Raw genomic sequence first — 13,286 nt, forward strand, 5'->3', positions numbered from 1 at the left:
CTCGTCGTCGAGGAAACTGTCGCGGGGATCGCCGAGGTTTCACAGTGTTCCTTTCGAATTCCAGATCAAAAGTAAGTGCGCGCGTGTGGTTCGTGTGTGTATACATGTGCCATCATCCGCGTGAGCGATAAGCGGGAGAGAAGAGGACTCGGGCCAACAGAAGCCGGAACCAAAAAATGGATGCGACGTCACTGCGACTCATTTCCGGACTGCTTTTGTTCGCCTACACCGCCTCACACTTCAGTAAGTCAATAATATTTATAATTTTTTTTTTTACTTTTTTTTTCCTGCATGCGTATGCCCAGTGTGATACCCTTCTTTTTTTTTTTTTTGTGAAAGCGAAATTGCTCCGATTTCCGGTTTCGAATCTTTTCGCGATTATGTTATGCTTTGATAAGTTAAGAGAGATTTGCTTTGGACAAGAGGGGGATTTAAAAGAGAAATTTGACCATCCTCTGATTAATTTTGTTTTGTAATTATAGAGTAATATTGATGATTCGATATTTGAAATTTAACGAAAAAATATGTGCTGATTCGTGGCTAGTTGAATACACGATATTTTGTTCAATTGTTTTATCGTATTTTATTATGTTATGCTTTAATATTCGAATTTCAATAGGTTTTTTTTATTATATACAAGTTTAAAATTTAACACGTTTATGTTAAAAAAAGAAGCAGAAGTTTGTCACAAGTATGAGATAATAGTAGATATAAGTAGAAATTTGTTTCATTTTCGATCATAACATGATTTTAATTATAATAATTTTAATCTTGTTTTTCCATAGATATATATTGACATTTATCGAATCGAAATTTCAATTAATATTATTGTACATATAAATCGATATATAAAGTTAAAAACGTAAATATCTTATTAAGAATTCGGTTATTTTTATCTGCAACGATCTAATAATTTCACGTTCCTTCTACTATCTGGATATTGCAGGCGAAAATATATTTTTAAAATGAATTATTACCTCGATAATAATTTTACGCCATTCTTCCGGTGCAACAAACTAGAACGTTTGACTAACGTAACACGTGTTCATATCGCAACCTCGTTATTCGAGTCGCGATACCGATTGCGGTCTCGATTTCTGTTCCCATTTTTTCCCAAAAAAGCATTTCGATCCATCGTTTCCTAGCCATTTAATCGACGAAGCCGATTGAGCCAACCGATCTCTCAGGCTCCCGTTAATTGCCGGTGAATTACGTCTCCGTATCTAAGGGCCAGAGGGCGGTTATGGTAATTTGAAAACTTTGAGCGATTTAGAAGGTAAATTGCTAAGGGAAACGAGGACGGTGGACCAAGGCAGCGGTGGAAAGATGGCAGCAAATGCGTCGCCGTAATTGCATAATGGTCCTGGTGTGTTCTCGTCGAGATACGAAGCCCTGGCCTGGTTTTTACTTGAGGACTTTCACTCCGCATCACCGACTCTTCCCTCTCTGTCTATACCTCCATGTTCGCCTCTATTCATCTTCCCCTCCCTCTTCCTCGTGTTTCTGTTTCTCTCTTCCTTATTTTATTCCACGCTTCCTTTGTTATTCCCTCCTCATTTTTATTTTCTCCTCCTTTTTTTTTTTTTTTTTTCTATCTTTGCACCCTCCTCTTCCCTTTCCTCTTCCCTGTCGTTTTCCTCAGTAACTCGGCCGTGTAACGTGACATTATTTTTTTTTTTTATTTTTTCCCACTCCTCTTCCCTTTCCTCTTCCCTGTCGTTTTCCTCAGTAACTCGGCCGTGTAACGTGACATTATTTTTTTTTTTTATTTTTTCCCACTCCTCTTCCCTTTCCTCTTCCCTGTCGTTTTCCTCAGTAACTCGGCCGTGTAACGTGACATTATTTTTTTTTTTTTTTTTCTATCTTTGCACACTCCTCTTCCCTTTCCTCTTCCCTGTCGTTTTCCTCAGTTTCTCGGCCGTTTAACGTGACATTATTTTTTTTTTTTATTTTTGATCGCTAGAAGACTGCTAAGCTTCGAGCAATAATTTCAATAATATATAGATATTTCAATATTCAATATTCGTGAAGATATTTTCAATGTTATCTTTCTTCTTAAGGAATATCTTTTGGAAAAATATATTTCTCAATGGATATATATATATATATAAGTATGCAGGAATTGAGAAAGACACCCGGTATATAAGAAATCGGCCGGGTTCCCCGGCATTAGTCGATTTCAAGTACGGAATATTGTTTCTGGAGATCCCGCCGCTCAAATTGCTAGCATTTAGCAGCTTATCTGGATTATCGTTTCCCCATGCACGGTTTGAGGGAGCGTTTTCCGTGGGGTAAAAACGCGGGACGTACGGACAGTTCGCGCTTTTCGAAATTCATCGTGTTTTCTCTTCACGGACGATATTTTCTTTTTTCTCTCTCTCTCTCCCGTCGTCAGGAGGAAGGATTAAACGGTGGAAAGGATTAGAGATGTTCCTTTTATTTCTCTCTCTCTCTCTCTGGTTTTTTTCAACTCTTTTCCCCTCTTCTCAATCCAGGATAATAACGGAAATAATTTCAACGGAGGTGGAAAACGTAAATTGAATGAGAAAAATTACACGAGATTTCAAGATAAACTCGGGGTCCGATTTAATGAGTTGCGTTTAAAACGGTATCGAAGGGATATCGTTTTGCAGGCGTGCATCGATCCGCACTGGGATCGTTAATTGATTACAGAGCGCAATATTTGCTCTATTTCTTTCCGTACAAGCACACGCGGATGAACGTTTAACGTTTGACCTAGTTCGCGGGATAATTTGAAAGGCTTCTCACGCGTACCAAGGTCAATCATGCCCTCTCGACAAAATTTTACCTTGGGATTAGAGAATCCGGTCGGATATTTATTCGTATTTCTTCGTAGTAGTGATTCGTTTGATGATTGGATTTCCATGCGTTTCTACGATGCCACAATCTTCACAAATTTATTACCGGTAGCGTATAAATTGCTTTCGAAAACTATCCTCGTAATAATAATATTCCATCTCGAGTTGAAAGCGTATCGTGTATACTACCATCCTATATAAATATTTTCCTTCGAAAAATTCTCGTTAACGATCAACTAACCTCGCTCTTCCTTCTTTCTTTCGCCGAACTTATAAGGTGTACCCTGTAAATGTGTCCATACACTTTCGCAATCGAACTAAAGCAACGATTGCCCGCACCGTATAAAGCTTCGTTGCATAAGCGTCAAACGTATTATTTCACAAAGAAATTTTCTTTTCGTAATACGAGCGATAAGTAGTTACGAAATCGCGACACGCAATCGCGACTTAAAAAATTCTCAGCCATGAAAAACGTGCTAAACCACTGGGAACACCTAGTATATCGATATACACCGAGATAGAACAGTACGCGCACATGTAGCTTCCAATAAAGCTCCGCTCGAGGGCTCGATCGCCACTCGACGAATCTTGAATCGGACAATACCCTCATGGTACGTCCATCTGAAATAACCCATAAGGTCTTTTAAGTGTACATCAATACGTATATAGGGAACGGTAATGCCTCGTGGCACGGTTACGAGTATCAGTTATACGAGTAGTAGAAGCTACGTTTTTTATCTTCTTTGCCGGGGATTACTTCCGGGTCAGCAGCCAAGCTCGATTGTGTTCAATCCACAAGCTTACAGATTACCGGACACGCTACCGAGAGCGCGGTAACGCGATGCGTATCACGTGTAATCCACCGATTTTTCCGACACACAATTTCCTTCAGCTTTTTCATATTTCCGTCTCTTTTCTTCTACCGAAAAGATTGGCTTACAGCGAGATAAATCAGTAGACGAGTATATAAATGATAATATTTTTTTTTTATCGTGAATGTATTCTGTATTCGTCGAATATTATTTATGCATCACGATTGCAAGTATTTTTTTTTTATAGGTTTGGTATATTGAAATGTACGTTTGCTTATACGTAAAATATTCTATTTGGCGTGTAAAGATTTATTTTCAGATATCAGTGAGAATATATTAACGTCTAAATGAAAACGGTTCGGTGGAAAACGCGCGAGAAGATTCGAGGAGATGGAAACCGCGAACGAGAACAGGCATTCATCGTACGCGGTGATTGTGAGGTTATACGACCATTCGTTGCAAAAGTAATCGAGCAATTTTTTTCCTTTTTTTTTTATCTTGCTTTCCCGTGGGATTACTTCCGGTTCAACGAGTCTCGCTCAGTCGGGTTCAATCTCCGTACTCTGTGTCAGATTACAGAGTACTCGCCGTAGTAACATCTATAGTAACACGTGTGTAGTATGTAAACTCGTGGTACGCATGCGCATCTACGGACCAGTCGCCCATATGCATAAAGGCGAGCGCATATACCGAAAAACGCGTCGCGTTCGTGTGCGTTCGATGCATATTAGGGAAGCACGATCTTTTATTCCTTTTCTTCGATCAAAAATATCGCGTCTACGAATCCTTTGGATTCGATGAGTTGTTATTCTATGGAAAACGCACGTTTTGTGATAATATAACGATCGTGAAATGCTTATATAAGGCAATATGAAGAATTTTACATTTTATTTTTTTTTGATACAAAGAATATAAAGATGTTTTAATTTTATTTCATAATTATGTAATATATAATATCAGAGAGAAAAATATAAGATAAATTAAAATAAATATATATTAAAAAAATGAAATATTTCCATAAGTAAATACTATTTAATATTAATATCTGGATTCGATGTAAATAAAATATCTATTTTCCATTCAATTAAAACGCAAAAAATATCAAAGATAACTGTATCCTATTTTTTATTTTTTAAATATTAAAAATAAATTTTTTATATTACATTCAGTTTTACTATTTTTTCATGATATTTATAGATATTTATTTATTTAAAACAATATTTATACGAATTGATTTAAAAATATACTATATTTTATTTATTTTATTAGCTCTGATTAATATATCTATGAAAATATAAATTAGTAAAAAGAAAAAAATTGATAAAAAAAAAGAAAGAACAAAAAAAAGACATCTTCCCGTCGATCGTCAAAACGAGAGTGAACCGTGGAACGGCGTGCACCCTGAAACTTAAGTAGTTTCCACAAGGGTGGGGAGCGTCGTTTCAGCCATAGCATCCCCTCCGTGACGCTCGACAGTGCTATAGGAAGGGGTTCCACTGCTCAGACACTATCCCCACCGTGATGCGTAGCAAAGAGCGCCCCACCATTACGATGCCACTATAGAAGTGGAATAGGTCAGCCGGACGTTCTGAATAAACCTTGTAGATATGATTATTTCTATACATTTTCGAACTTTCGATTCTTCTGTATTCTTTTGAAATATCTCTTCCATGCAGTTATTAACGCATAAGAATACGCGAATTCGATCGAATCTTAAAATTTAATATTTATAAAGATAGATTTTTCATATTAATGAAATTTTATTACATATATGTAATCAGAAAAGACTTTGTACATTTTATGCGAGTTCAATTAACAAGTTGTATAATCGAAATTGATAATAATTCTGTTTTATATGTAAGTATGATAAAAATATGATAAATTATATATGAAATAATTTTTTTATTAGCGAAATATCATTTCTTGGAGATGAAATTAATTTTTATTAAGATTTCAATATGTTTTTTGTTTCATTAAATCTAATTTTCTAATGATATGAAATAAAATAAAATTTAAATATATAAAATATTCATATTTTAATAATCTATTTTATGTATATGTAAAAAATATTTCTAGGAAAAATTATATTAAAAAATGATGATAAAAATTTAAGGATCGAGTATTTAAAAAGATTTTCTGTTAAAAAAAAAATTATTGTACATGTATAATTCATTATATTTTACACATATACAAACTTTCATTAAAATTAAAATTTTTGGATCGGATGAATTTAATATTATATTTTTATCTTTAATATTTTTCGAATCGTGAATGATTTATGATTTGTTCCTCATCCGTTTTAGCATTAAACAACGAATCGAAATTTACTGCATTAAATATAATAAACGGATAATAAGAAATAAATTTATGAATAAAATATTCATGGAGAAATATTTATTCATTCTCCGAGTATATCACGATATTGAATAAAGCTTCGACATTTTTCTGGAATATCGGACGTATCTGGAATATCGTAATTTTCCTTGCATGTGGGTCTGATTTGCATGCATCAACGTAATCGCGCGTTCTTTTTTTTTTTTTTTTTTCCTCTATAGAGGAAACCTGAAATGTAACGATGCACCGTTAGAATACCATCCATCACCTGAAATCTATGCATCTTAACTTTTAACAAAATAGTATCATTTTCTACATTTTATTTTTTTTTTTTTTTTTTCCTCTATAGATGATAACTGAAATGTAACGATGTACCGTTAGAATACCATCCATTACCTGAAATCTATGAATTTTAACTTTTAACAAAATAGTATCATTTTCTACATTTTATTTTTTCTTTTATTTACCTTCTCTACGCATTATGGAACGAGTTGCAAAATATTAAAACATACGTGGAAAAATGGAATTAAAAATAATCAATTAAAAATAAAATTGGATACACAATTCACAAGAGTATAACAATTCAAATTTCAATTTTTCCATTAGAAAATGTCTCCTTTATTTAATAAAAATCAATTATATATATATTCATAATGTTCGTTCTTGGAATTGTTGCACCTTGACACAAATGAATCAAATATCTGACATTTCATAGTCGTTGCTACACAGTTCTGGAATTCAACGTCACGTCATACCCTCGTCCATGATCTGGATTATGTACAAAATTATAACGCTCTTGATTCCTGACGTAACACGACACGATGCACGATAAATCTTAAACAGTTGGTTAGTACCCGAATAACTGTATCAAAATCCAATGTCTTCAACTCGTTGTCGTACGAAGAAGGCGTTGTCAAATCAAATTAGACGAGGAGAAGGGGGAGAATTCGCCTGTAATTAAAATTCAACGGTGACCAAAGGCAGCCGAACGCAATCGAAGATAGAGGATCACATGTGCACGTGCGCGCAGCGGCAAGCTACTCGAAGTAATTGGAGTCGGTAACGGGTGTACATTTAATGCGTGTGTACTTGTTGCTTGTTCGCCAGATGTGTGGCTCCCAACGGAGCCTGGTACACGATGCTTTCGAAACGACGAGTAGACGGCGACCGACCACCCTCAGAGTTAGTGGTTCGGTGTTAATAGATGTAAACGGCCAATTCGAGACTTGAACCAAAGGGACTCCTCGCTATATCTGTAATCGCCCCACCTGCGGTCTATACGGCGCAATATCAATCGAGGATAATATTCAATTCATAAGTTCCTTGTGTCCCTTAGTCGAAATTACAGAGAATTACTTTTTCCTTTCTTTTCTTTTTTTTTTACTATTTCTTTTTACTCTCAAAAAATTCGTTGGATTAGTCTTAGGCGCTATTATATCGGTGCCCAGATATAAAACGTTCGTTTGCATTGTCAGCCGCTGTACAACCCCTGTACCTTAATCTATCCGCAATCAAATGATCACCCATCTCCCCTAGGGATCCCTTTTCTTCTCTCGTACTGTTTTCTTATCGACTCCTCCGGGGAGAGGATAGCCTGGAATTGCATCGTAGCTGCGCCTACCCGACCAAGCAAAGCGAAATGAAAGTCCGGAGTCAAAGAGCGCGGACGTATCAGGGAAACAATTTAACTAATGGAACGGTATTGCCCGTAGGAATCTATGATCGCGGTGATGTGCACACCCTTCCTCGCGCCATATTATCCGCGTCTTTCTATCCTCTTGTTATCAGTGTTCGATTCCAATTTCTCGAAGGGAAAGATATCGGAAAAAATAAATCCACGTCCACGAGTTTATTGTTACGTTCAATCTTAATCGATTGCGTCGACGAGGAAATTCTTTAAAGTAAAAGGTTTCTTTAAAAAAAAATATTTAATAAAATATTTATAATGTGTTATTACATGTTTGTGCTTTTCATCCGTGTTTATCGAAGTGGTAACGATTTGTATTTGATTGCCTTTCTATTCCTCGATGATATTGGGATCGTGATTGGTGTAATTTGCACCTCTTCAGGGTGCATAATGTGTTATTAGACGAACATGTGCTTCGACACAAAGTCATTATTGTATTCGTACGTTGTTACAATGCTTTTCTGTATATGAAATATCGTTTCTTTTCTTTAATTCCAAAATTGGATAAAAAAAAATCAAAAAAAAAAAAAGGATTTTGTTGCAGGAAAATCCATTTTAACAACTAATTTTCCTTTTTAAGAAAAGGAAAATAATAATTGAGAAATGTAAATCTTTATATCAATTTTAACAAATTTTTCAAGCTTGAAACTATTCCCTATTTGAAAATATCAAAAAAATTTATTAATTTTATCTTTTATCTAATAATGCATTCGAATTTGCATTATTTATCACAAGACGATCTCTCAAAATCGCGACACTATATTGTTACTAGATGTAATTGAGATCTTGAGAAAGAAGATGGTTGAAATCGGTGGCTCAAAATTGGCATCCAAATATTCCGATATCGATGGCACGGTGATCAGGTTTGGCCGAAGGGGACGATATTACAGTGGCGTGTCTCCGGCTTGTGTTTGAGTTCCACTGCGATATGAATGTCTCCCTATGGGGGTGTCGTCGCATATCGATTGGAATGAGGTGCTAGCTACGCGTGCATGTATGTATGCACGCCTATCTACGTCCCGTTTCAAGCGGCCCTAACGCGAATTTCGTGGGAACAGTGGGTTCGAAACGAAGGGAGTCGGCCGTGAATCGTGTCCTATGACACGGTCACCATCACGACTTCTCGACTGTAATGGTGTCAGGCTGGAACATTTGTCACGTGCTCGTATTAGACCGTGCGTATTCTCACTGATATATCTGACAACAATTAATATATTTCTATTCTTTTTTACCACGATACATCGAAGAATCGAAGGAAAATTTTTAAACAATTTATTATGAAACAATATATTTTTATATCGAAAATGAATATTCAAGTTACCTGTTCACCCTCCCTTAAAAGACTATCCGCGATACCATCAGGAAAGATAAAGTTCCCTTCCCTATGTTACCATTACCCTAAGCTGGCTTTCAACAATTATTCGATCGAAGATAGTATTCCATTATTAGCTCCGCTTATATAAATCGTAACCGGCAAATATCATTTTATAAAAACGGGAGCGCAAACAGGAAGGATCAAAGGGATGGAGGAGCGAGAAAAAAAAAATAAAGGAAACGTCCACGTGGAGAAGAGAGAAATCATTCTATTTATCGAGGGTTGTTTAAACCGTGGTGGCTGTATTTCGTAGACCGTTCTCTACGTTGTTTGCCTTGAGCACGCTTGAGCCCCGGAAACAGTCGACCCGGCACGAGTTCTATTTCCTTGGGATCCCAATTTCTTTTCAGTGTTAACCCCTGGAAACGTGTCCCGTGTAATGTCTTCGCCGCTCGAACGAAAAATGCGAAAATATACACACTCGAAGACCGCGGGCATCCGTTGGATGGCAAACGAGGCGCGAGATGTTGAGGTGTATCTCGTTTAGAGAGCGCAGTCAGTTCGATATTGTCGAGGGGGTGGTGGAGGGGGTGGTCTTAATGCATTTGTCGAGGTAGCCATGGTGCTACGCATCACTAGGCACCCTTTCTGCAAGCTCAGCATGCTTTATCCCTTCGTTCCTTCCTTTCTCTTCGCCTCTTTCCTCCTTCTCGATTCTTCCACTTTTATATCCTCGCTTTGTAAGACTCCTTTTTTGCGTCTTCCTCGAATCGATATCGAGTCCTTCTCGATATCCATCTTTCTTTGTTTTGATTCTCGGCTTGTCAACTCTTTTCGTTTCTCCCCTTCTTCTTGTTTATCCTCTTTTTTTATATCTAATTTTTTTATTTACGATCTTTTTCATCTTCTTTCTTTTCGTCATATTTCGCGAGATTTTTCTTTGGCATATCTGGTTTCTTCGCTCGCTTTTTCCAGTTTTTAGTTATCGTTTACCTGTCTCTTTATTTTCCTCCCTCTCCTCTCGTGTACGCATCGCTCCCTTTTCCCCTTTCCCGGGAGTATAATGGCTTTAAAACGAAGCGAGCGACCCCTTGGCTTTAATCTCTTAACGGGAAAACGACAAAAAAAATATCATTCGTATTCTTCTTCGAAGACGGACAGAGGCTGTCTGGCTCGATCAATTAAGAGATTGCCTTGTCTACGACAATTATCCGGATTAATCGGATGCGCGTTGAACGAATCTATTCTTGATTCCTGAAAAATCTTTTCTTTTCACACAAGATGTTGCACGATTATTAGAGTTTAATTTAAGCGACAGATTAGAAAGTAAAAAATAAGTTATTGATTATGCAAAAGTAGATCATATAATTTTATTTAAATAGACATCACATTCGTTTCAATTTTTTCTCGTGATTTATAAAACAAGTCAAACTCCTTTTTCTTTCAAGTTTCAGTTGGTTTTCCATCTGGTCTTTTTTTTAATCATGGAAACTTAAAGGTTTGTGAAATCTCAAACTACATTATGAATATTTATACGAATAAGATATAGCATACGACCGGATATTTTGATAGTTTTAAGAGTGAGATAAAACCAGATATAGAATATATCTTTATTTTTAGAAATAAGTATCTTTTTTAAAAAAAAAATAATATATGTAAATAACTTTTGCTTATAGAAGTATGTAAAATTATAAAATTATTATTTTTATTATTTAAAAAGTAGTAACAAAATTTATTTTTAATAATTTTAATAGATATTAAATTGTACTTGTAATTTATGCTAATTTTTTAACTTATATTAACCATTTAAGAAATGAGATATTACAATTAACTTAATTATTTAGAAACTAATTTCATTATCTTATTTATATATAATTTATCACTTGTTTGGATTTTAAATGTACCAAGAGTGATAAAAATATGAAAACATCCATAAATATATATAACATTTCACTAACGATATTAAAACTTTTCAATTCTAAAATTTTTCCTCTTCCCCGCACGAAACTCTATGATATTCTCTATTCTGAGATTATTCACTATTATTCTGACTTTTCGATATAAAAAAATTTGATACCACGCTTTGTCTCCACGTAACACAGAAAATTTAGAAAAAATAATATTACCCCAATTCGGCCTATCCCCTTTTCGTGCCCCTTTCCTGGAATAATTTCTGCAAGATCATTCGCCTTTTTCTCAAATGCAAAAAACTTTTTCGTTACTTTCAAATTCTGAGTCTGGTGTCGCAGGCAGAACGCGCTCTCTCCGGTCGGGAGCACTTAGAAAATCGATAAGCCCTGGCTCACTTGATCCGCCGCTAGCTGCTGCCAGGCCATATCTTGATTAAAATCAGTGCCGCACTCTCCTTTCTTCACCCTTCTCGCCAGAAGATCCAGCCCTTCGCCTCGCGATGAATCCGGTTAGTCTCGTTAACGTCTTAAGTCACCGGCTCCTCCTCTTCAACCACCACCTCTCCTTCAACCTTCTTCAACCTCCGCGCCACTTTCTCCCCGAGAAGAGGACAATGGAACATCGAGCTTCCTCGAAAACTTGCACCACCACTTCATCTCTTTAACGCGTGCCCGATAAAATCGTTCCTCGACCTTGATTAAACGGAAGTATCCCGGAGCTAAAGTCACACTTCAGTCACTCGCATTTAGGATCATTGCTCCCGACGATTTTGCACTCCTTTCTTTGTTTCTTTCCTCCAGAGTTTTTCCCTTTCCTTCGAACGATCTTCTTTCCGCTTTGCAGTTTGATTTGATGAATTTTCTTCCCCCAATCGTTATTTATTTATTCGTTTATTCGATGGAAAGAATGAATATTTTAAAACAGCCAATTTTATTTATATGGAATTATTGTTGATAATATTTATGCGGAAGATAGTGTTTAATATTCAAGGAGATTCATCTCTTTTAGTCGTCGTTTTTTTTTTTGGAAAAATGTACTTATATATGATAACATGTCATTTGAAATAATAGATCATTTTAAATAATTTTATTTTAAATAATTATTTTGTAAGTGTCAAGAAATAGAAACAGCATCTTTGCACTTACATATTATACAATATAATACCATAATTTCTCTTATCAAATTAAAAATGAAGAAACAATAAAATAATTAATTATATTTATAAGCTATTACTGTTTTAAATAAATCGGCATAAAAGTTATTTTTCATTGACTAGCATTTACTACTCTATAAAATTAATAAATCTATGCGACTATAAACAGGTGAAATCCTATCCTCGAACCATAAATTGACACGTTTCCATCGAGACCGTGTTTTCGCGCGGTTTCTTCCACGATCTCACGGTGTCTCGTTTGTCGTTGGACGAGATCAACAGTTTCCTTCGATACAAAAGTGAAAGTGCACGCGTTTGTAGATCTAGTTAGCCACGTAGCTAACAGGTAAGAAACGGTTGGCTGGCCGACTCCTATGTAAAATCGGATCGTATTCATTTTTCGTGGTCTGGTTGTCAGGTGTTATTTCACCAGGGTTAGATCGGTCTCACGAAACGGCACCGTCGTTACAAAATCAACGGGAGGAGGATTTCAGTTGTTACAGCATTATTAGCCTCGCTTCCTCTTCGAATTGATTGAGACTTTAAATTTATTATTCGCAATAAACGCTATAAACGGAAAACACGTTTGAAGACGACGATCGGATGAATCTCTCGATCGGAATAATAATGGGATGAATAAAGATGATTTTACGTTGAATAAATTGACTCATTATCTTCGAACTATCCTTGAATAGAATGACGTATATTTATCCGTATCCGGTTTTCGTTCTATACCGTTAGTTTATAAATGTGTGGTTATTATGTGAGAAATGGAAACAGAATCGGTTTACGGTTTCTCTTTTGTTCGCATGATTGGCGAGAAACTCAACTGGCGATTTCGTGACGGAATAAAGAAGCATTGGTTGCTAATTGATTCTCCAATTAGGTTATATTTCTCGGCAAAGAAATGCTTTTTTTTCCTTTCACGAAGATTGATTAACAAAAAGTCGTATTTTATGATTCATCGTGAAACTATTGACAGTGGGAAGGATTATACGTTTCTACAAGATTAATTTGTAATTTAAATTATAATTTATACTGATGAAGAATTCGAAATCGAAGAAAAAAAAAAAAAATTTCCAATGGAATTTGGACGAAGAATGCGGAAACGCACGATGCAGTTTCTTTAAAACCGAGGTAACAAGAAAATTTCTCAAGACTTTCCTCGTTAAATGTTTGCTCGAGGGCGAATCGAAGCCATAAAAAACAATTTCTCACCGTGAAGCTAAAGAAAAAAAAAAAAAAAAAAAAAAAA

At 35.7% G+C, this 13,286-nt stretch overlaps 1 protein-coding gene across 7 annotated transcripts in view; it reads left to right on the forward strand.

The window, feature by feature from the left end:
* LOC102672506 (protein Skeletor, isoforms B/C) overlaps nt 1-13,286 on the forward strand; it is a 63,545-nt gene that overhangs the window by 20,176 nt on the left and 30,083 nt on the right. For 5 of the 7 annotated variants that reach the window (XM_006621034.2, XM_006621036.2, XM_006621033.2 and 2 more), the window contains exon 2: nt 65-243. Coding sequence is in view for 1 of the 7 variants with exons in the window: in XM_031513087.1 (XP_031368947.1) it covers nt 177-243 (67 nt within the window). In the remaining 6 variants the exon portion in view is untranslated. Of the gene's footprint in view, nt 1-7; nt 244-13,286 lie in introns of those variants that run through there. The other 2 variants (XM_031513087.1, XM_006621037.2) reach the window with 2 other exon arrangements.

Source organism: Apis dorsata, unplaced genomic scaffold, assembly GCF_000469605.1.
Source record: "Apis dorsata unplaced genomic scaffold, Apis dorsata 1.3 scaffold_577, whole genome shotgun sequence".
Lineage (NCBI taxonomy): Eukaryota > Metazoa > Arthropoda > Insecta > Hymenoptera > Apidae > Apis > Apis dorsata.